General features: G+C 36.8%; 1 protein-coding gene and 1 non-coding gene across 13 annotated transcripts in view; both read right to left on the bottom strand.

Annotated features, from left to right (window-relative positions):
* PAN3 (poly(A) specific ribonuclease subunit PAN3) overlaps positions 1–21694 on the bottom strand; it is a 116244-nt gene continuing 94550 nt past the window's right edge. For 8 of the 12 annotated variants that reach the window (XM_019936813.3, XM_073795003.1, XM_033843774.2 and 5 more), the window contains 8 exons: positions 20032–20197; positions 18849–18939; positions 14222–14361; positions 11533–11662; positions 10726–10790; positions 4822–4960; positions 2816–2945; positions 1–1892 (listed from right to left, as the gene is read on the bottom strand). In XM_019936813.3, coding sequence (XP_019792372.1) covers positions 1798–1892; positions 2816–2945; positions 4822–4960; positions 10726–10790; positions 11533–11662; positions 14222–14361; positions 18849–18939; positions 20032–20197 — 956 coding nt within the window. In that variant the 3' untranslated portion in view covers positions 1–1797. Of the gene's footprint in view, positions 2946–4821; positions 4961–10725; positions 10791–11532; positions 11663–13291; positions 13373–14221; positions 14362–18848; positions 18940–20031; positions 20198–21694 lie in introns of those variants that run through there. The other 4 variants (XM_073795004.1, XM_033843773.2, XR_012327538.1 and 1 more) reach the window with 3 other exon arrangements.
* Positions 13858–14047, bottom strand: LOC117308885 (U2 spliceosomal RNA). The gene has a single exon (XR_004523138.1). It is a non-coding gene; the product is annotated as a U2 spliceosomal RNA (small nuclear RNA).

The raw sequence follows: 21694 nt of genomic DNA, 5'->3' as shown, positions 1-21694 counted from the left end.
TTCTCTCTGTAATTCTTTATTAAAAATACTGCTGTACACGTAGAGACTGAAAACAGGATTAAAGATGAATAACCCATATTGGGATCATGACATTAGAACTTAACATACTGGTGCTTTTCAGGGAAGTTGTTGACATCCAAATTACAGAACCAAGGTCAAAAGCAAAATACAAAGGTACCCTCAAAAATATTTACAATGAAGTAAATACATTAACAGATTTTAAAATAGGTAACAAAAAACTGAAATGACCAACGTTACATGATTTCAAGGGTTGTCCGTTCTGTGCTTGTATCTGTCGTAACAGGAAGGTGTGCAAGTTTATATCCTTAATTTGAGTACTTTCAGATATTAAAATCTTCCTATGAATTAAAAAGACTAACTTTTAGACAACCTGTTAAATGGAATTACACTATGGAAAAGAGGGCTCCCCCAAAAAACACCTAAGCAGAACTAAGAGTTCTATTGAAAACCATTCCCAATAAAAACTAAATGAAAAATAAATATAAAACAAAGCTTAAAAAAAATAACGTATTACCTGACACCAACTGTTTTCTGGCTGACAATATTTACTCATGAAAACATATCAGCTGTCTACCTTTTTATTCAAACCAAGTCCTGAGGTTACTAGGGGCTGAAGCAAGCTAGCATTTATGATGCAAACACTCTTGGGGTTGTGATTTGAACCGGCCTCGCAGAGGGAAGTTTGCTGGTCTACACAGAATGAGAAAATCAAGCCCTATTTTACCCCTGCCCTTCCTTAGCTTTTGCAAAACATTGGTCCACAAATTAAATTTTCAAAAAGTTCCCAGACCCTGAAACTAAAATAGATGATCCCCTTTCATTTTCAAAGAAAACAATATTGGAAAAAATCTCCAGCCCGCTTATAAATTAAGCATTTCATATTTCTTCTAGAATACAAGTAGTTCTTTTTTGTACAAAAGAATTACAATATGATTTGTCAAAAAACATATAAAAAGACAGCTGCTCTTTGTCAAATACATGAGCTAATAATGATAAAAGACTTTTGCATGTTAATGTCTCCAAGTTCCTGTTCCTTTTACATAAAAAAAGAACATTATGGTGGCAAATGTTAATTATCCTTTGAATATTGAGCATTATGTTCTTTTAAAATCCATCCTGATCAAATGCAATAACTGATTTTCTTTTTAACTCAACAACTGATGCTACCAGACGTGGACTCAAACACACTTGTTAAAACATGTAAAGCGTGTCTCTAGTCTTCAAAGATTTTGGGTGAAGAGGTGCTTTTTCTTGATGCAAATCTCAAGGCAGAGAAAATCATTTTAAAGCTTATAAAAAGTGGACAGAGAAATATTAAAAACTTCTCTGAAAACTACAAATATGTATAGTTATTAAAATTGAAGACTGTAACATCAGTTGCAAGTGCTTGGAAGTCTTTCCTGACCTTTTGAGTTTCCGCATTTTCTTCATAGTTGCATGATGAGCACCCAGTGCTAGCAAAACATTCAGTGCTGGGAAAGGAGACAGAGTCTTCATCACTGTTTTTTATGAAAGAAAATTCCTATGTATTTGGCAGTCTTCAGTATCAAAGTATAGGTATTTCATTAACTAGAAATTCCATGAATACCCAAGTTTGGCGACAACTGCACGTCCAAATGTTAAGAAAGTTAAGAGGAGGAAAATTCCAGACTTTTGAGACTGACTTATTCAGGAATATCCCACATAGTTATTATCAAAAGCACTATTACTTTGGGCTAAGCAGTGACTGCAAAGGCACAGCAGATTGTTTTCCCTCCAGATTCAGGCTGTAAAACTTCAGAAAGCTCCTGATGCCAGACCACCGCTGTGTTTAGTTCGTCTTCTGAACAGTGTCTCTGTATCTGTATCCAGTGTAAAGTACCATAATAAAGCTGTGGTTCAAAGAACAGAACTTTATACAAAAAAGCAAACTGGGAAAAACCTAAAGCAATATACTCCTGAACTTCAGGCCTTTAACACAATTTCTTAATTTTTTTCTGTTAAAAAATGGCATAAATGTAAATGTATCTGATTAGCAGGGAAACGCCTTTTTAAAAAAAGGCTCTGGTTGAATTTGGAGCAAAGAGCTCTGTGTGCTCCTTCAGTTCCTGTTTGTCTAACCCTCATTCAGAAAGGACTTAAATCAACTAATAGGGGAATTCACACCCAACAAGTCACTGAAATTTTTGTGTGTTCTTAAAAACAAAACAAAAAACACACAAAAAAAATCTCAAGCTGAACTAACAGTGGGTGGCATACAGAGCTTGCATACAATACTCTTACAAGAATTATGCACTATACGGTACTTCCATGAAATCATTTACCTGGTCCCTTATGTTATTCAGGGCAACCCATCCCCAAAAGAGCAAATTCTGCAACCCTCAGTGACAAAAATGCTGCCCAGCATTGTTTCCCAAAAACCTCCTTGCAAATCGTTTCCCTTAATAAGTATACAATGTGGCAAAAGTTCAAAGATCAGAAAAAAGTCTTTAAAAAATTAAAATTAGTGCATATACAAGTGGAAAAAACAAAAGCTGGAACATCATTCCCCTAACGGTGCTCCTTAATCTAAAATAAACTCTTCACAGGTGTGGCCCACCGGCAGCCACAGCTCAAGGATAAGTGAAACATTCTTCCTTTCAAGTAACAGCGCACCTGACCCAAGTGCAAGCAGCTCTGCTCATCTTCTGCTTGTTTCCCAAACGCGAAATGAGATGATGAGAACAGTTCAGCTGTAGTGCAATTTGCTATTGGTTAATAAGCTCCTCGGCCATATCCCGCCTGTTTTTTTTTTTAAGCAAATACTACAACTGACCATTTGCAGCTGCAATCAGTTCTTGAAAAGTATTTTCAAAGCATCGCTTTAAGTCACTGTAAGTCACCACAAGTACACTCTTCTCATCTCTGGAAATGAGGCTTATTTTTTCTGGCACACCAGCATCTAACTGAAACAGACAGAAACACAACATATGAAGCTCAAGCCTATTTTAGGACAACACTTGCAACAGTGATATATGAAATATTTTTTAAAATGTTGTCACATTCCCCTCTAGAAATTCATAAATATTTTACATCACTAATCACTATGCACACACTTTTCAACTCAGATGCGTTTTTAAAAAACTGTCCTAGGGACTTCCCTGGTGGCACAGTGGATGAGAGTATTCATTAAATAATCTTCATTTAGGATGTCTGTCCATGGCTTATTTCCACAGGATCCACCTGTCAGTGTTTATTCTAGTTCTACATATTTTTAATTACTGGTGCTTTGATACTATGGATACCGTTTTCTAAAATCTGGTAGAATTATTCTCCACTCGTTGCTCTTACGAAAAATGTTTTCCCCTTAAGGGAAAAGGGCAAATGAATATACAAATTGTACCAGGTTAGCTCAATGATAACATAGTCTTGTTCTGTCTTATTGACAATACTCTCTAAAGAGTTTTAAGGAGATTCAAACACGGCAAAGTAGTGCTTAAAAATAACACCACCGTGTTTTACCTGAAGGGTTAGCACACTGTACGCCAACAGCTCTAAATCATGTGCCACCGTAGGTATTTTCTCCTCCAGTCCTTGTAATTTAGGGACAGTTTAGACCAGGGGTCAGCAAATGTTTTCTATAAAGGGCCAGATAGTAAGTGTTCTAAATTTCAGGGCCATATATCAACACAAGCCTCTGTCTCATACTCTTCTTAGCTGGTTTTGTTTTTACGATCCTTTAAAAATGTAAAAACTATTCTTAGCTTGTAGGCTGTACAAAAACAGGCACAAGGATTTGGCTCACAGGCCAGTCCGCCAACCCCGGATTTAGATATAAACCTATACACAAAGGCTAGGCTATACTTCTGGAGACCCATTCTCTCTGTAATTCCAAGTAATTCGTAAGGAAAATGCACTCCTCCCTCCCTCCATAAATCGCACCTCTCCTGGCCCTTTCAAAAACACAAAGCTCACCTCTCAAAATTATGATACATCTCTACCTGCTTACTTCATCTAATCACTTCTAATTCTCCATTTATCACAGCTGGGTCTAGTGATATGCCCAGTACTGCGTTTTCACTATTATTAACACTTGATTAACACCCACAGCTGACAGCACATGAACTAAGGACATGCAGGACTCACAATGACTGAGAAGAAAGGAATTCAACTTTTAAAAAATAGTCAAACACAAAATACTGCTTTGTTTGTTATAACAAACTACACTTGGTAAATAAAAGAGAGTGGGGCGGGGGTGTGGGAGGCAGTCCTTCTGTGACATTTTATCACAGCAGAAAGATCCACAATGAAGAATTCTTAAATTATTCATGTAGGCGTTAAAAAAAATCCTCCCTGGGGCTTCCCTGGTGGCGCAGTGGTTGAGAATCTGTCTGCTAATGCAGGAGACACGGGTTCGAGCCCTGGTCTGGGAGGATCCCACATGCCGTGGAGCAACTAGGCCCGTGAGCCACAACTACTGAGCCTGCGCGTCTGGAGCCCGTGCTCCGCAACAAGAGGCCGTGATAGTGAGAGGCCTGCGCACCGCGATGAAGAGTGGCCCCCGCTTGCCGCAACTGGAGAAAGCCCTCGCACAGAAACGAAGACCCAACACAGCAAAAATAAATAAATTAATAAACTCCTACCCCCAACATCTAAAAAAAAAAACCTCCCATTCTACAAATTGTTATTAAGTAGGTACACCTAATAATTATTAATAAAATGTCTTGTACACTATAGCAGACTACATCTTAATTTCTTAAGTCTCTTAGTATCTGTAGGAGATGCAGCTCTATAAATTGTAGATAACAGCACTGTGATCTTAAAAGTCCAGATACAAATTACCTTGTTAAGACAAGAAATGATATGACTGAGGTCAATCCAAGGAGCGCCCGCTTCTGTCACCTGATGAAAAAGATGATCCCTAAAGAGTTTCAACAGATAACGGTCTCCAGTCTCCGACCAGGTAGGATCCTTCTGAAACCTGGGGGAAGGTAATATTTCACCTCAGTAACTCATGCTGTATACCACAGGGCTATATGTTTATACTTCAGACTCAAAACTAGTTGAATTTTATTGTTTTCTACAATAAATCAGAAAGTAGCGTTTGTGTGTAGTTTTTTTTAATCAAATTTTATGTCCAGATTGCCCATAGATTTTTAAAAACTAATCTCACTGAACATGAAAGTATATGAATACCACTTGCCACTTCTCAAGGCAATCACCCCCCTTACACACTCCTATTTTATAATCACTTCCTTCTTTAGGGCCCTACCATTAGATAAAATGGGGAAGAAAGCAAATGTCTTCAGATACCTTTAGAAATAGGTTGAAAGAGATTATCCTTTTCCTCCTCCACCCTTAGGTCATACGGTAGAGAGAGGTGGTCAGACAGGTGTTCTGCTTTACTGGGAGCATAAAACAGGGAAATGCTTACGAAGCAAAAAGGGGGTAGATTCTGGTTTCCTACCATCATGTGATGATGTGAAAGTGAGCTGCTAAGAACTGGAAAACTGACCAGATGATCACTGCTACGTTTTCAGTGACCCATGGAACTTACAGGCTAGTGGGGAAAACAGACATTCAAATAGTAATTGCTTATTTAGAGAATGCTATTAAGAAGAAGGGATATGGTATAGAACAGAAACATGAATTCACCTGGGAAAGCAAGGAAGGCTTTCTAGGGAAGGAGTGGATGCTCTTCCCAAAGGAAGAGTGCCCCTTAGTCAGAGGTATGAGGTTTTGCAAAGGACAGAGCAAGGAGCACTTAAGAAACTTAGGAAAGGTCAGTGTAGCTGGATGGGGTTGGGGGAGAAAAGAGAAGAGAAGAGAGGGAGCAGAACTGGAGGGGTGCAGAGTAAGGACAAGGAGGGGTGAAAAGCCAGGCAAAGACAGCACTAGAGGCGAGGAGGACAGTAAAAGGAAAGAAACACATCTGAAGCAAGGATAAAAAGGGAGAGGTCAGACCATGCAGCCTTAGATCACATTTAAAAATTAGATCTGCATTCTGAGAACAAGGAGGGGTAAGCCCACCACAGTCATGTATCTGGGTTCATACAACAAACGGAAGGTGGAAGATTCTTTCCTGCAGAAGCTGACCTACCCAAGGGAAATACTGACATTTGGAAGTCTACCAACAACAAACAAAAACCATACGTAACAACATCATGCTGCTTTATCACACAGTCTATTGTATAATCCCTGCCTCCACAAGGAACTTCCCCCTAGCTTTTAAGGATGTCATTTTTAATATGAATGAACAGCCAAGGATCAGAAATCCTTTGCAGAATAAAACAAAACAAAGCAAACTGTTCTTTTTTCTATGAGATATTGCAGGGAACAGAATAAAAGTTAAATAAATTAAAAAAAACCCCACTCACTAAAAATCTATAATTGACAGTCTCAGAGAAAAGGAATTAAATGCTATAAGACAGAAACATGCAGAAAGCAGAAAGCAGAAAGTTGTTGAAAATTTAAAAAATGATAGCAGAAATTCAAAAATTCAAAGGATTAGGGAAAAACCCTTTAATTTTAGACAAAATTAAGTTGAGATTATTGCCTAGAAAGTAAAACAAAAAGATACAATATAGAAAATAGAAGAGAATATTAGAAAATCAATTGCAAAGGCCTAAGAGCTAAGCAATGGGAGTTCCAGAAAGAGAGAAGAAAAGTTTTCAAAGAAACAATAAGACAACTTCCGAGAACTCAAAGACATAAATTCCCAAGATTAAAATGCCCACCTGTTGATTCACCAGAATGAATCAAAAACCCACACACACCACAGCACATCGTTGTGAATTTCTGCACATCAGTGATTAAAAAAAAAAAAAATTCTAAAAGCATGGGGAGTGGAGAAGGATTTGGAAAGAAAATGGCTTTGAGTCCGTCTGGAAGTTAAAAGACAATGGAGCGACGCTTCAAATTCTGAAAGAAAACTATCATTACTATTACTTAACTACGTACTAGAGGTACTAGCTAACACAATCACTCAAGAGAAATCAAAAGTATAGAAATTAGAAGGGAGGAAATATACTGTCATTATGTGAAGACACGATTATATGCCTGGGAAACCCAAAAGAATTTACTGAAAAACTATCCAAACACTAATGTACCAAGGTTCAAAATTTATAGAAATCAATCGTTTTCACATACAACGATATAATCAATCATATCACATACAAGGATAACTCCTTATCCTTAGATAAGGAGTCTAAGAAGACAGAATGGGGGGAAATTCCCATTTATAATAGCAACAAGAAAAAATACCTAAGAACAAACTTAGTGTGCTACAACTATATGAAGAACAATGTAAACACTGAAGAACACTAAAGCAGACATCAGCAATACGACGACATGTCATTATCCTGGTTAAGATAACTCCACATCTAAAAACACAAATGCTCCTTAAGTTTACTAATAAACTTAATAAATATACCATCAGGTTTAAAAAATTTTTTTTAACTAAACAAGCTGATTCTAGAATTTATACAGATAATTTAAGTTTTAGGAAAACAACAAAAAACAATAAAATGGAGATAAGAAAGAGCTAACACTACTAGATTTTAAAATGTCAATCATGATGGTGTGAAAGAGGTGCTGCCTTAATAAACCAGTGGAAAAAGCTAGACTAGTCCATAAACAGCTTCTGGACCACTGGGTAGTCGTCTGGGGGTGGGGGGAGTTGGATTCGTACCTTACATCCTATATAAATTCTGAATATATAAAAAACTTTAACAGGAAAAAATTGAAACCTTAAGTGTTCTAGAAGGAACTACAAGATTATCCCTTCACAATCTTAGAGTAGAAATGCCTTCTAACTTTCTTACTATGACTCAAAATCCAAAAGTACAAAAGAAGTTTGATCAGTTAGACTACCATAAAAATGCCTACGTGTGAAAAGATTAAGCAGTCAAAAGAAAAATGACAAACTTCAAAGAAAATGATCACAAAGGGTAAATCTCTCTGGCTCCTGTACATCAAGATGACAGACAATCCAACTGAAAACAAAAATGCGCAAAGGATCTGGTGAGACAGAAAAGGAAATATAAATGAATCAAAAAGATAGGCAACATGCTCATTATGAGTAAATACCAAAAACACCTGCACTGAGATTTAATTTCTCATCTATCAGGTTGTCAAAAATCGAAATTTTTTTTTTTTTTTTTTTTTTTGCGGTACGCGGGCCTCTCACTGTCGTGGCCTCTCCCGTTGCGGAGCACAGGCTCCGGACGCGCAGGCCCAGCGGCCATGGCTCACGGGCCCAGCCGCTCCGCGGCACGTGGGATCTTCCCGGACCGGGGCACGAACCCGCGTCCCCTGCATCGGCAGGCGGCCTCTCAACCACTGCGCCACCAGGGAAGCCCCAAAAATCGAAATTTTGAAAGAAGTGTTGTTGGTGAAAGAATCTCTCATGCACTGTGCCTGGTAAACCCGTCTAAGGGCCATCATTACAGTCACAAATGACAACGGGTGCTGACCTAACGATCACAGTCGAACTCGTATTTGTGCACACACTAAATTAAGTATGTGTAAGTCAGTCCCTGCAGAATTGCTTATACTAGCAAGAGGCTGAAAACAACTCAAATGCCCATCAATAAGGAACTGGAGAAATAAATTACAGTGTACCTACAGGACGGACTATTACATGGCCAAAAATTATGAGGAAGCACAGCACAGTGGTTAACAGCATGGACTCTGGGACCACCATTCTGTCTGGATTCGAATCCTGACTCATATGTGACCTTGAACAAGGTTTTTAACCTCTCTATGCCTCAGCTTCTGGGTTAAAAGGGAATACTAACAGTACCCAGCACCACAGGGCTGTTAGGAGGATTAAGTTAGGTCATATTTGTTAACTATTGACAATAGTGTTGAGCATACACTAAACACATCTAAAGAGAAAGATTTCCAAAATATATTGTTATGAGAAAAGAGCAACAAACAGAACACTGAACATGGTTTACAATTTGTAGATATTTAGAAGTGGGGGGACAGGGGTGATAAGAATATACAGTTGTAACTCGGAAAATATGTGCAAGAGACTAATAAAAGACTGGTGGGAGGAACTGGGGAGACTGGGGGTGTCAGGTATGAAAGAGAGATTTTTTATTTTTCACTGCAAACCCTTTTCTACTTTTTAATAAATTGGTTCATATAATATCTATTCAAAAGATTTAAATAATAAAAAGAATTTTCTGAGGACAATCTGGAATTATATGCCCAGTCATACTATCAATAAAGTATAAAAGTAGAATAAAGGTATTTTCAGACTTTCAAAGACTCAAAAAACTCACCTTTCTCAGGAAGCTACTGAAGGCTGTGCTTCATTAAATCAAAAGAATAAACCAAGGAAAAAAGCAAGAAACAGGGCAAGCAACACAAAGGGAGAGACAACGAGAACAGCACAGGGAAGCTCAGGTTCTAAAGTGAGAGTGTGAGCAGGCCTGAAGCCAAGGAGCCCAGAGTAAAGGGCAGAGGCTCCAGGTGCAATTTCTCTAAGGGGAGGAAAAAAAGGGAACTGACAGGTTACCTATTTTTGACCATATGGAAAGGTATTTTAGAACTCTGGCAGAGAGTCTGGAATGAACTAGTGGTAAATATTTTTTCACTTGTTTAGTTTTCTATATAAGACAATAATTAACATCAGGAAAACAAAAATCTAAAAACAAAATACAAAAGAAAGGAAATACGGTCATGATTTACTATGCAAAGCAGCTACGAACAATATTTACCTTGTTCTAACAATGCCAACACTGAATAAAGATTTATCTCAAAATTCATGGGTTAAGCGGTACAATGTGTGTGTACTTAGTTAAGGGAAGGGGGTGTGAGAGAGAAAGCCTCATCTTCCACAGGACAAAGTCATTAGCTGAGTTACAAATTGAAGAAAAATTTAAACACTGAAGGAAAAATCAAGGAACAGCACTCTAAGCATTATACTTTTTTAAATAAAAGAGATAAATGCCAGAAAGAAGCAGCTGAAAGTCTTTTTTAAATGGTTCGACATATAGTCATGTTCTCTTCATTCAGAAAAATCATCAGGGAAAATGCTAACTGAATCTTTTAACTTTGAAGAAAGCTAAGGGAACTTAAATTTTGTGGTCAAAACATTCTCCCAAGCAATGATATTTCCCTGTCACCTGTCTCTATTAACAGAGGTAACAGTCCTGAAATGCAACTTATGCTACAGCCTCAACAGCTGCACTACTGTTCTACCTGTCTTGGACAGGTGTAACGCACAAACACCAAACTTGCTTCTTTCTTGAACATATGGTTAACTTACAAACAAGGCAGAACTAAACAACAAATAATGTAAGATGGTGATGCTATTCCAATGTCACTGATACGACAGCTATAAATAATGCACTTTAGCAGAAGAACGGCTAGAAACATCTGAAGTATCTAATCTGACCAAGGTAACCTGAACTGAACAGGCTTCAGAAAGGAGACAGGGAAGAGGCAGTACTGACAGGCAGAAAATGCACCCTCGTACGCAAACCACAACAGAGATTTCTAACACAGTGTATTTTCTGTTCGCATGTGTGTGTGTGTGAAATCCCTAAGGACAACCACAACGTACGCTGTGGTTAAAAAACCACACCCTAATGGCTAACAATAGGCTTAAGGTCACTTTACATGAGAATTTTTCTTTTTCCAGATAAAACCAGTAAGAATAAGGTATACTCATTCTTGTTACGTCAAATAGTGCCCTTGATTGAAAACACATTGTAAAATACTGTAAATCCTTACTCCGGCCTCTCATTGATTGTTCCCAATTTTGCTAGAAGCCTAAACAGTCTTCCATTTTGAACCTCCTATAAAACATTTTAAAAAGAGAGAGAATATTAATGTTCCAGCTAACTGAATATAAAAGCAAAAGTTTACAAAACTGGTATCCTGTACCAATATTACCTTTAAACAATAAATCTTAATATCCCCACCTTCTGGTTATACTTTTGAATACAACGTGTCCATTTCATTCAATAGTAATACTCAAGAAGATTATGCAGCTGTCCATTTTTTTCTTTTTTAAAAATTTTATTGGATTATAATTGATTTACAATGTTGTGATAGTTTCAGGTGCACAGCAAAGTGATTCAGTTATACATACACATATATTCACTCTTTTTCAGATTCTTTTCTCATACAGGTTATCACAGAATATGGAGCAGAGTTCCCTGGCTATACAGTAGGTCCCTGTTGGTTATCTATCTTATATATATATATAGTAGTGTGTGTATGGTAATCACAAGCTTGTGATTTATTCCTTGCCCCCTACAGCTGTCTATTTTTAAGAATTATTAAAGTAATTCACATTAAAAAAAAAAAATCAAGATTGTGTCTCATGACTGTAGCAAAGCCGCAAACAAAAAAGAACAAAGCAAATGCCCAGAGGACCTAAGAAATCAAAATACGGAACACTAAGTTTGGACAAAAATATCTGCAAACAATCTTAGCCAGCTGTGTACTATATTCAGCACAGTAATTACTCTGTTTTATATCTATTGATACACACAGATGCAGGTGTGTACACACTCCTTTAACTACACACTTTACCTTTGCAAGGTCTTCCTCTATGACATCATTTCTCATTTGAGCAGCATCCAATTGAGTATAAAATCGAGCACCAATCATGGGCATGATGTCATTTACACTTCGCATCCTGTTTTGGTCAGTCAACAAATATCTAACCAAAATAGAGAAGGATCACTTGAATGCCAACCACGCAATTCACAAAACAACACAACCCCCAAGCACACGGGCACTGCTGCCGCCAGCATGTTAGTGTGCACAACTTCGGAAAAAATTTTTTCATGCAAGTCGAGTTCATTTTTAAAGCTTAGTAGTTATATTTCTTTTCTCTGGAAAACTTTAAGAGCCAATGGAAAAAACTGTAAAAATGTCTCTTTCTCTAAATGTTTTACTATTATGAAAATGAGAAAGGAAAGCTGGGTAGAGTTAGACTTACCATATTTCCATTCTCAAACCCTTCTTTACAATAGTGGGAGATGAAAAGATTGTTACAAATATTTTTGGAGGGGTGAAATGGGGGTGATTGTAGGTGGGGAAATTTTTCCATTGCTCTTCAAAAATAGTTTTTGAAACTAAAACTAGGTCTTCCATTTTGATACGTTAAATAAGCCTCAGCTTTTTAGGAAGCTGTCTCCTGCTCTGTGACCTCATTTACCACCTGTCATGGTATATTTATTTCTGAGAAATCTTCATGCACTAACACACATCAGAAAAGACGGAATCAATTTCTTCTATCATTATAACTAAGGCAGAAAAATATTACACGTTTCAAAAGGCCACCTGTCAGAATACAATGATTATCAATCATCTCTTACTATTTATTCTGATAGGTAAGCCATGTCCTAACCATTCTCATCAAAGCAGCCTCCTAATCTTTCACTCTCTGCTTATAATTCGACCTTATTTTCTCCATAGGACTTATCACTATCTGCAAACATCTTACTTGTTTATATGTTTATTAAGTCTTCCCCATTATAATGGGTGGAAGCTCCAGAAGACGGAAATTTTGTTCATCTTATTCAGAAGTGTCTTCAGCATCTGACATATAGTAGGCATTCTTTTGTTGAATAAAGGAACAGTTATAAACTCATGTGGATAATCTATGTCTTGGCTGTTCATCTGTAATTACTGACATATTTGTATCTAACTATGTATAGTATATGTGTACTAACTATGTATAAGCTATGTGACTTTTGGCAAGTTACTTTACATCTTCAAGCCTCAGTTTTGACATCTCTAAAATGGAGCTAATGATGGTACCTAATTTATAGGGTTATTGGGAGAATTAGGTGAATTAATTCATATCAATCAGTTCAAAAGTGCATGATACATAGTTTACTACTCTGTATATTTTAGTTATTGGTTAGTATGGAAGTATGACCTTTTTGTTTATTCATTTTTTATTAAGGAACATTTCGTAACATTTGTAGAAGGAAAGAGAATTATATGATGAATCCTCATGAACCCATTACCCAGTTTCAATAATTATTAACTTACGGCCAATTTATTATATTTATATCCTTTACTCTCACTTTTTTAAAAAAGGAAAATTATAACTTGAGATTATTTAAGACATCCTAGGTATTGTAAGCTACAGCTAGAAATCACTGCTGTGAAAATATATGAAACAAATATTTTTATTTAAAAGAGAAATCAACTTATTTGATTATTAAAAGGAACCAGGTAACCACTGGCTTCCAGTGCTCTGTCACCAGCAGGACACTTATGCCAGCGTAACAAAGCACAGGTGGGCAGCCCCATCCTCCATCCCTCAATTCCATACCACAGGGCTAGTCCAAAAAGAAACTGGATCATCCAGGGTTACACAGAAAGATCAGAAGGAACAGCTGGAAGCTAAAAGAGACTGAAAAGGATCAATAAGCTCTAATTGCTTCTAGAACATCATAGAAAAAAATTTCAAAAGAGACTTCCTGGCATCTGTTCTCTTGAATAACTTATAATAAGGGTTATGGTTGCCCATCCCCTGGAATCCCCGATGTCAGACCCATCTTAGACTGTTGTGACTGCAGTCCACATGGCTTCTCTTAAGCCAAGATCATTTCAGACCTATGCTCAAGGATTCCCTGGAGTATGAAGACACAGGAGGAGAAAGAAGCATAGGGACCTCACACACGTGCCTTCTGGAACAGGTGTCTGGGCCACACAGCACAGGACCGGGCTGCACGTGAGGTTACTTATGACAGCTTTTACAAAGACACTGGTCTCTCTGGAGAGCAGCACTAATAGGACTTTCTGAGATGATGCGTATGTTCTACGTCCACGCTGTCCAGTATATTAGCCAGAAGCTACATGCGGCTTCTGAGCTCTTGAAATGTGGCCGGTGCAACTGAGGAACTGAATTTTAAATTTTATTTAATTTTAATTCATTTAAACTTAAAAGGTCATATGTAGCTCATAGATACCAATGCAGCTTTACAGGGTCTAGCCTTTCGCCAAATGTTTACAACATCAATAACTAATTTAAACACACTGGTTTATGAATTTACACTTGATCTTAGCCAAAAGGCCGAGAAGTGATGGTTTATGTATTTACTCCAAGAAATACATACTTAGCAATAAAAACAAAGAAATTAAAAGTTGTTTAATTATGTTTTGCCTGATTTTAAATAGTGGAAACTAAAATAAAATCACTGTTAAAAGGCCCTCATGAAAAATCTGTCTTATCTCATATGATTATTATATTAAAACTTACAAAATCAGATTCTTCAGATCAGAGGAGTAGTTGATTGTCACCAGTTCCATGGCTTTCTGTAAATTCTCTCGCTGAATTCCTGCCAAAGAGTTGCAAGCCAAAGCCAACACAACTTTTCCTAATGATATCAGATCTGCTTGCTGACATGAAAGAATAAATATAACTTTTAATTTTTCTTTTATAGGTACAAATTTAATACACTGACACTACTGCCTGCATGGAAAAAGCATCTTTACAAAGAAGCTGAAGAACTCAGCACAAGGTTCCCAGGTATTGGAGCTTATCAGTCACCTGGGAGCTTATTAACAAGACCATTTCTGAGCTGCTCCACCCCAGATTCTCATTCAGGAGGTATGGGAACAGGCCCAACATTTTTAAAGCACCCAGGTAATTCTAATGAAGGTAGTTCTGGGGGATACTTTAAGAAACATTACCTGAAGCAATTCACATGCCAACTGCAGAACTGCTGCTTTAAATTTTTTTTCTAAATTTTTATATTTAAATAGAGCTGATATCCTTACTATTACAAGAAATCTGAGGTTGGTTACCATATAGTTAGCTGCTTTACAGTGATCACTCACGATAGGCACTTTTCTCATTTTCCATGATGCACAAAATATAGTGAGAGTTCATTTGAAGAAAAGTAATTCCCTTATTCCAAACACAGCAGCAGCATTACCTGATTTCAGAGTAGGTTCCCTAGACACTGACAATGTTGCAAACCCCCATGACATTCCATCTGCCGTTGTTTCCAAACAGACCGTTTTGTACTATAAAAGATCTTTGAGCTCTGTAACCACCTGATTTCCTACCCTTTTTTTTTTAAAGATTTCCCACTCTGAGGCTTTCCTTCAAAAGGAATTTTTAAAAGACAGCTGGCTGAATTGAGGTAAGCTCTCTACCACCTATTAAAACTCCAGGAAACAGAACGGTCACCCCAGGTGGCCCTGCTTGGCAGGTGAACTATTAATGATCACATGCCTAGGAGACAATGGAGTAGTTCAGAGTTCAATGAAATCATCTGAAGTCATTTTTACAGAAAACTTACATAAATCTTCACAATCTGAGACCTCATCTGAATTATTGGATACATGTTTATTTATGGAATATTGGTTTAGTATAGGAGTTTTCAAACCTAGTTTTACATTAAAATTCACCTGAGAAGCTCAAAAAACAAACAAAAAGTCACCCAGTGGCTATCCCTTCATCCTCTTCTGGTGTTATTAGTCTGGGGCAAGATATACGTATTGGTATTTTTCAAACCTTCATAAGAGATTCAGATATGCAGCCAGGGTTGAGAATCACTGGTTTCGTGGAAGTTTATAAATGGTGTATTTGCAAAATCAGGTGAGTATTTCAAGGCAATCACTAATGAAACTTTAGGACTATACAGCTATCCTTAACAACATTCTACCCAAATAGCAAAGAATAAAAGGAAAACAAACTCCATTATTAAGATAACATTAAACAGTTCAAATCTAAAACTTTATCCAAATCTAGCACATATGAATCTGACGCTGAGCCTGAGATCCTATAATCAGCGGAACAACTGATTAGACAAACAGCTTTGAATCTATCAGGAAAAGAGATGCCAAGGATTCATGCCAGAGAAACTTTGAAACTTCATTAGTGGCAGAGTTGGGGGCCCAGGCTGGCAGGGGGGAAGGTGACAAGGAGAGGGGCGCGAATACTGTGGCGTTTCTGTTCTCCGGATGGCTCTGCCGTGACTGAGTTCAGGAAGGGTTCCTCACGGTCATTCTCAAGATCAAGGAAAACATTCACAGTTATATTAATGAAATCCTAAAAATGCTGATCGAGAGAAATCAGTACACGTAAAAGCTAACTGTAAATTTCTACAAGTGTTTCAGTCCAATGTCATCAGCAAAGTTAAGCTTGTTATTGTTTAAGTATTTCAGCAGCATGTAGCAACACACAGCTTCCCAACCCTCAAACAGTAAAATCTTCAGTTTAGTTCCACCCTGAATTGATGCTGTAACTAAACCTCCCACCTAGAACATTCCGTTATTCCCTGTTATGAGATAGGAAAACCAAAGTGCAAGACAGCTGAAGGACTGTTATGGGTATAAAAAATAAGGCCATCTGATTCTGAGTGTAAACGCCACCTTTCTGAAGCTGACTCAAGGTGGGAATACCCACTTTTAGAAATAGAGTATACATGTCTCATAATCCAGACTAAATCAGAACTGATCTTTTTAAATAAAAGAGGTTAATGAAGTCCTGCTTAATTAAGAGAGTTTAACATCGTAAAAACTCAGTAACTCTTCTTTCCTTATTTCCCAGCTAAATAATTTTCCATTTGTTATTTTGCTTCTTACCTCCATCTGGCTTTGCCCCCCATTTGTTGAATTCTGGAGGTTTTCCCCCCAACTCATTTTCAGTTTCTTCCTGATTCTTGACTTCTTGATTTTTCTCTGATTCTATCTATGGCTCTATTTATGTCCATTTTACTGAAAGTCAGTCTCTATTCACGTGTCTGAAACAGACTATGAAAAATAGACTACAAGAAACAATGCACTCCTTTCTCATGTACCCTCTTCTCTGTGAAATCACAATCCCCCGTTTGGGACTACCTTTAATTCTCTCCTTTACCTTACTATATAAGCTACATGGAAAATCTACACATATATACCCACTCCAAAAAAAAAAAAAAGGAAAGAAAAGAAAACCTGATACAACTTTTACCGCTGAAAAATAAAGGGAGGGTGACAACTGGTTGAAAGTAGCCCAAGTTTATGAATGAAGGCAGTTCCTAACTTACCAAGTTGCCCCAAATCCTTACTTTAAAGTTATTTGTTTTGAAACTCTGGGATTATTTTTTCTTATGAAGCGTTGTTTTTCAAGGTAACTAACTACACAACCCATAATATAACTCCAATAACGGACATTTGCAAATAAAAAATGGAAAACAACACTGATGTGATACTCACAGAAAAACAAAATCAAACTAGTCTTATCTTATACAAGTAATTAAAAAGAAAAAGGAACTATTCAGAATAGAAAAGACTGAAGAGATACCGTGAGACTGCACGTAAAAAACAAAACTGGAAACATGGGGTTTCCAAATACTTGCAATAGAGGTTGATGGCACTGGTTCTAAATAATGTCTGATTTCTCTTTAAAAGTTTAACATTATTTTCCTGGATATATAAAGATCACTAGTATTTTAACAGTCAATAACCAGTCACTTTCAGGAGCACAAAGATTATGAAGAAAAATTTTCAGAGCCAATTAGTTAGGCACTAAGTATAAGACAGAAGATAAGCAGGAAAACAGCTAAGAAACAACCAACCTGGATAAGAAAGAGGGAGCAAATTCCCTTCTGCAGAAGAAAGCTGCTAGGGCTGGGGGCTGGGGGCTGGGGGCTGGGAGGGTGGGTAGCCAGTTTCTTCCATGGAGATCCCACTAGATGGCGCTACCAACCAGAACAGCTTGGCTGCTGCTGGGGGTAGGTGGGCACCAGCAGAGGGGAAGAAGCTGGGTAAAGGCTGCATACAACTGAATGTGATGAGTGGCTCTAAGTCTGGGGACTGCACTGTCCACGGTCCAGTAGCAAAGGAAGAGGTTTATGCATGAATCAACTGTAATACTAAAAACTACCTGGACTCTACTTCTCCTTCTGGCCTTTCCTTTTGTTCTGAAATTCTGTCTCATAAAGTGAACTTAAATCTTTCAAAGATTTCAAGAAAAGAGAATGAAATGAGAAGGACAGTGGGAAGGGAAGGTATTCTCCTCCTTGCTTCTCCATGTAAACAAGAGATTCTGCCTTACATCAAACCTCTGTAAGTTAATACATGTTCAGAAACAACAAAGATTTCTTACATGAAAGAAACTAACATTGTCTTAAAATGACAACTGCATACCCTCCAAAAAATATGAATACAAACTGAATGATACGAAGTATTTACTTTAAATAGCTACATTACTTGCACAGGGTAATCAAAGCAAAAGCAACTACACTTAATGCTCCTTGCAGAGGTAGGTTCTTACTCTGCTACACATTGTGTTAATCAAGAAATAAAAACTAAATAGCTAAGAACAAAATGGGACCTAAGTCCACAATATTATGATGAAGTCAGACTATAACCAAATTCTAATAATGTACAAGAAGTGAGTGATAGGCTTTGGTTAAGCAAAAGAAAAAAAATCATTTAGAAAACAGCAATACAAAAATTTTCCTTTGAAAATAAAAATTTTGGATTGATAGTGGGACAACTATTCTAAAAGTAAAAATAACAGGTGTGATTTTTAACACACTAAAAAGTGAAAAAAAAGTAAAATGTCATTTAATATATTTCATTCAGCTGACTAATTAATGTTTTAATCTATGCTGAGGACAAATTTCCTTGTCAAATAAATGCATTTTCATTCAAACAGCTGGAGTCTCTGACACTGTCATTAATTCTGTATATGCCAACGTATAAGGGCTCTACACTAAACACAGCACAGGGATTAAGAAAATACACGTTCAAAGTTTGCATAGAGACCACCCCCAGCATAAACTGAAATCTAGACTTAAAACCCTGAAAAACTTTAAAATAAACAAAATTTATCTTAAAAAAAAAATCAAGCCTTAAGTTATTAAGTATCCATGTTAATTCTTACTCACCTGGTATTGAGCCATTAATGCCAATGGATTATTATTCTGACTGTTATCAAATGTTAAAACATCAAAAACTCCAACACAATTTACTCGCAACCTTTAAAGACCAGAAAATTTAAAGAAAATAATTAAAATGAGATTTAAAAAAAATTATATACTACTGGAAATTGAACATTTCTTATGATATTAGGAGGGATCTCAGAATCCTATCCAGTCTTACCTCCTGTCCTACCCCCCATAACCTCTATCAATCACCATTTTAGAGATGACATCACAGACATCAAGTGATAGGCCTATGGTTATAAAAGTCAGGAATGGATAAAGCCAGGACTATAACACATCTTTTGACTACCAGGCCAGTGGTCTTTTCACCAAACCGAGCTGCTTCTTTATTAGTTATTCATGAAAAGAGAACTAGTTAGCTTCTTAACATGTACTAGGCACATTCAAAGCATTTTATATGTAGTAATTCATTTGATCCTCCCAATAATCTTATGAGGCAGGTACCTTACAAATATGGAAAATGGAGATAATAATAGTACCTGTCTCACAGACTGTTGAACACATAGATGTTAATTAAGTAACTAACAGAGCCAGGATAATGAACCCAGGTAACCTGGTACTAGACCTTAAGCTCTTTATGCTATGCTACCCAAGACAACTCTCAAAATTTCAGCAACTCAAATAAAACTCTAGTGAAGTCAAGGTCTGTGTTACTTAACCCTTTATCACTGGTTCTCAAAGCATGAAACCCAATCAGCAGCAACAGCATCAGTCACCCAGGCACTTGTTAGAAATGCAAATTCTAAGGCCCCGCCCCAGACTTCCTGAATGAGAACACTGGGGGTGGAGCCCAACAGCCTATGCTAAGCCCTCCAGAATATTGGGACTCGTGACAAAATGTGAGAACCACAGTTGTACACAGAAAAGTTGTACTGACACTGTTTGCTATCCCCCCAACCTTAACCATACATACCTCCCAAACCCTCACACGATCTTGGTTAATAACCAGGCATCTTATTAAGAATTCAACATTTTAAGAAAACTTACAAATGAACTCAAAGTCACGGCAGTTCTTCTGGATGGAATATATGAAAAGGTAGAATTAAAACAAATCATCATGCTATGCTTACTAAGCTGTCATAGGTTAGATGCTCAATAAAGAAGCCAAAACTCAAAATGCTAGTACCTTGTTTTGCCAGTTATCAGAATCTTTGTTGGGTCCATAACTCGACATGCCAAACCTGCTGTATGAATGGTACGCAATGCAGAGCTCAGTTGGACAATATATGCCCAAATAAGAGATTCTGGCAATAATCCAGCATGCTGTCTGGGCAATGGTCCATCGTGTTGACCTATAAAAGCAAATAAAAAATGGCATCTTCATTTAAATAATTAACTAAAAGACTAAAACATGCAAAGCAAGAAGAATTTAAGAAACAAACCCAAATTTTCTTATTTATGATATTATACCTTTATATTGTTAGCAGCAGCAGAGCTCTCTCACTGAGCTTCTCTTTTCTGTGACCATTATAATTATTGCACAAAAATTATTTAAAGTAAGAATTTATACTTAATTGTGAGCCAAATAAATGAGCTCAGATTAAAAACAGGAACTGCAGAGATTATCTTTCTTAAACTGTGGCTAACCCTTGCCTATACTACCATTCAGGTGTGTGGCAACTACACACCTGTGGCTTGAGGGAAACAAAAGTCTCTACCATCATTTATGTTGAGTGTTTTCTTATTCTCCTCATACTGCTCAGCCTCCCCTATTATAGCCAAGTCAGTTAGATGAAATGACATCCAATTCACAGAAAACATAAATGTAAAACACTGAAGGTCATTTATGTGTAATGAAGAAACACAAAAATGATCTGGTCTACCACGAAAAGTAATCCTTTTGATTCTATCAACTCTTGTTAAGTGCTTCTTGATACTACTTTCTGGGTCACTGTTAATCAGCAGAAAAGAAGCCGTATAAATTTAATCTTGATTTTGTAATTATTTCAGGGAATATGACTTTATAAATCCAAGTGTTCATATGGTTGTAAACAAACCTTTTCTGAATCAGTTATAAAAGCAACACAGTTAAATGGTTAATTGTGGAGATAATAAATAGCAAATAAGGAAGAGCAAACACAAAATTCAAAAACTGCTATCCCTCAATTTAGACAGAACTAAAGATAATACCATCTGGAAAACAGTGACAGATGACTCAAAAAGTAGCTCTAGTGATAAATGTCAAGACAACATCAAAGACAACCACGAAGAGTTTAAATAAAACTATTTAATAAGTGTGGTAGTAAGGAAAAGAAATATTTATAGCAAATATTTATAGCTACATATTCATAGCAAATATTTAGTGCATACTGTGTGCCAGATTCTGTCTAGTTACTTTACCAACATTATGTCATTTTAAACCTCTTATCACAGTCCCTATATGGTACGCTATTATTATTGCCACTTTCTTATTAGAATATTTATTACAATATGCGATTTTTTAGTTTGTTTTAAATTAACAAATTAAATAGTATAAGAAAGCATTATACTTCCATTTATGTCTCTATAAGTTTACACAAACACTGGCTCTTTTTTCCTTCTTTTTTTAATATTCATATTGGGAAAACAGAGGATTGCCTTGTATTATATAAATTGTTGTAAATTAAAGTATATATGGTACATTTAGGGAAGTTACTACCATTCAAACAATACTAGAAAAAGAACTGATTCCTAGGAAAATGTAAACATAATATATCAAATAGTCAGCCAACACCAAAAAACAGAATTAAGATTAAAAAAAAAAAAAAAACTGGAAAGGAGTGCTATAAATCAGTGGTTCTCAACAGGGG

This window comes from Tursiops truncatus, chromosome 18, assembly GCF_011762595.2.
Source record: "Tursiops truncatus isolate mTurTru1 chromosome 18, mTurTru1.mat.Y, whole genome shotgun sequence".
Lineage (NCBI taxonomy): Eukaryota > Metazoa > Chordata > Mammalia > Artiodactyla > Delphinidae > Tursiops > Tursiops truncatus.
The sequence above is the reverse complement of the archived record's forward strand: the minus strand, read 5'-3'. Positions and strand labels throughout refer to the sequence as shown.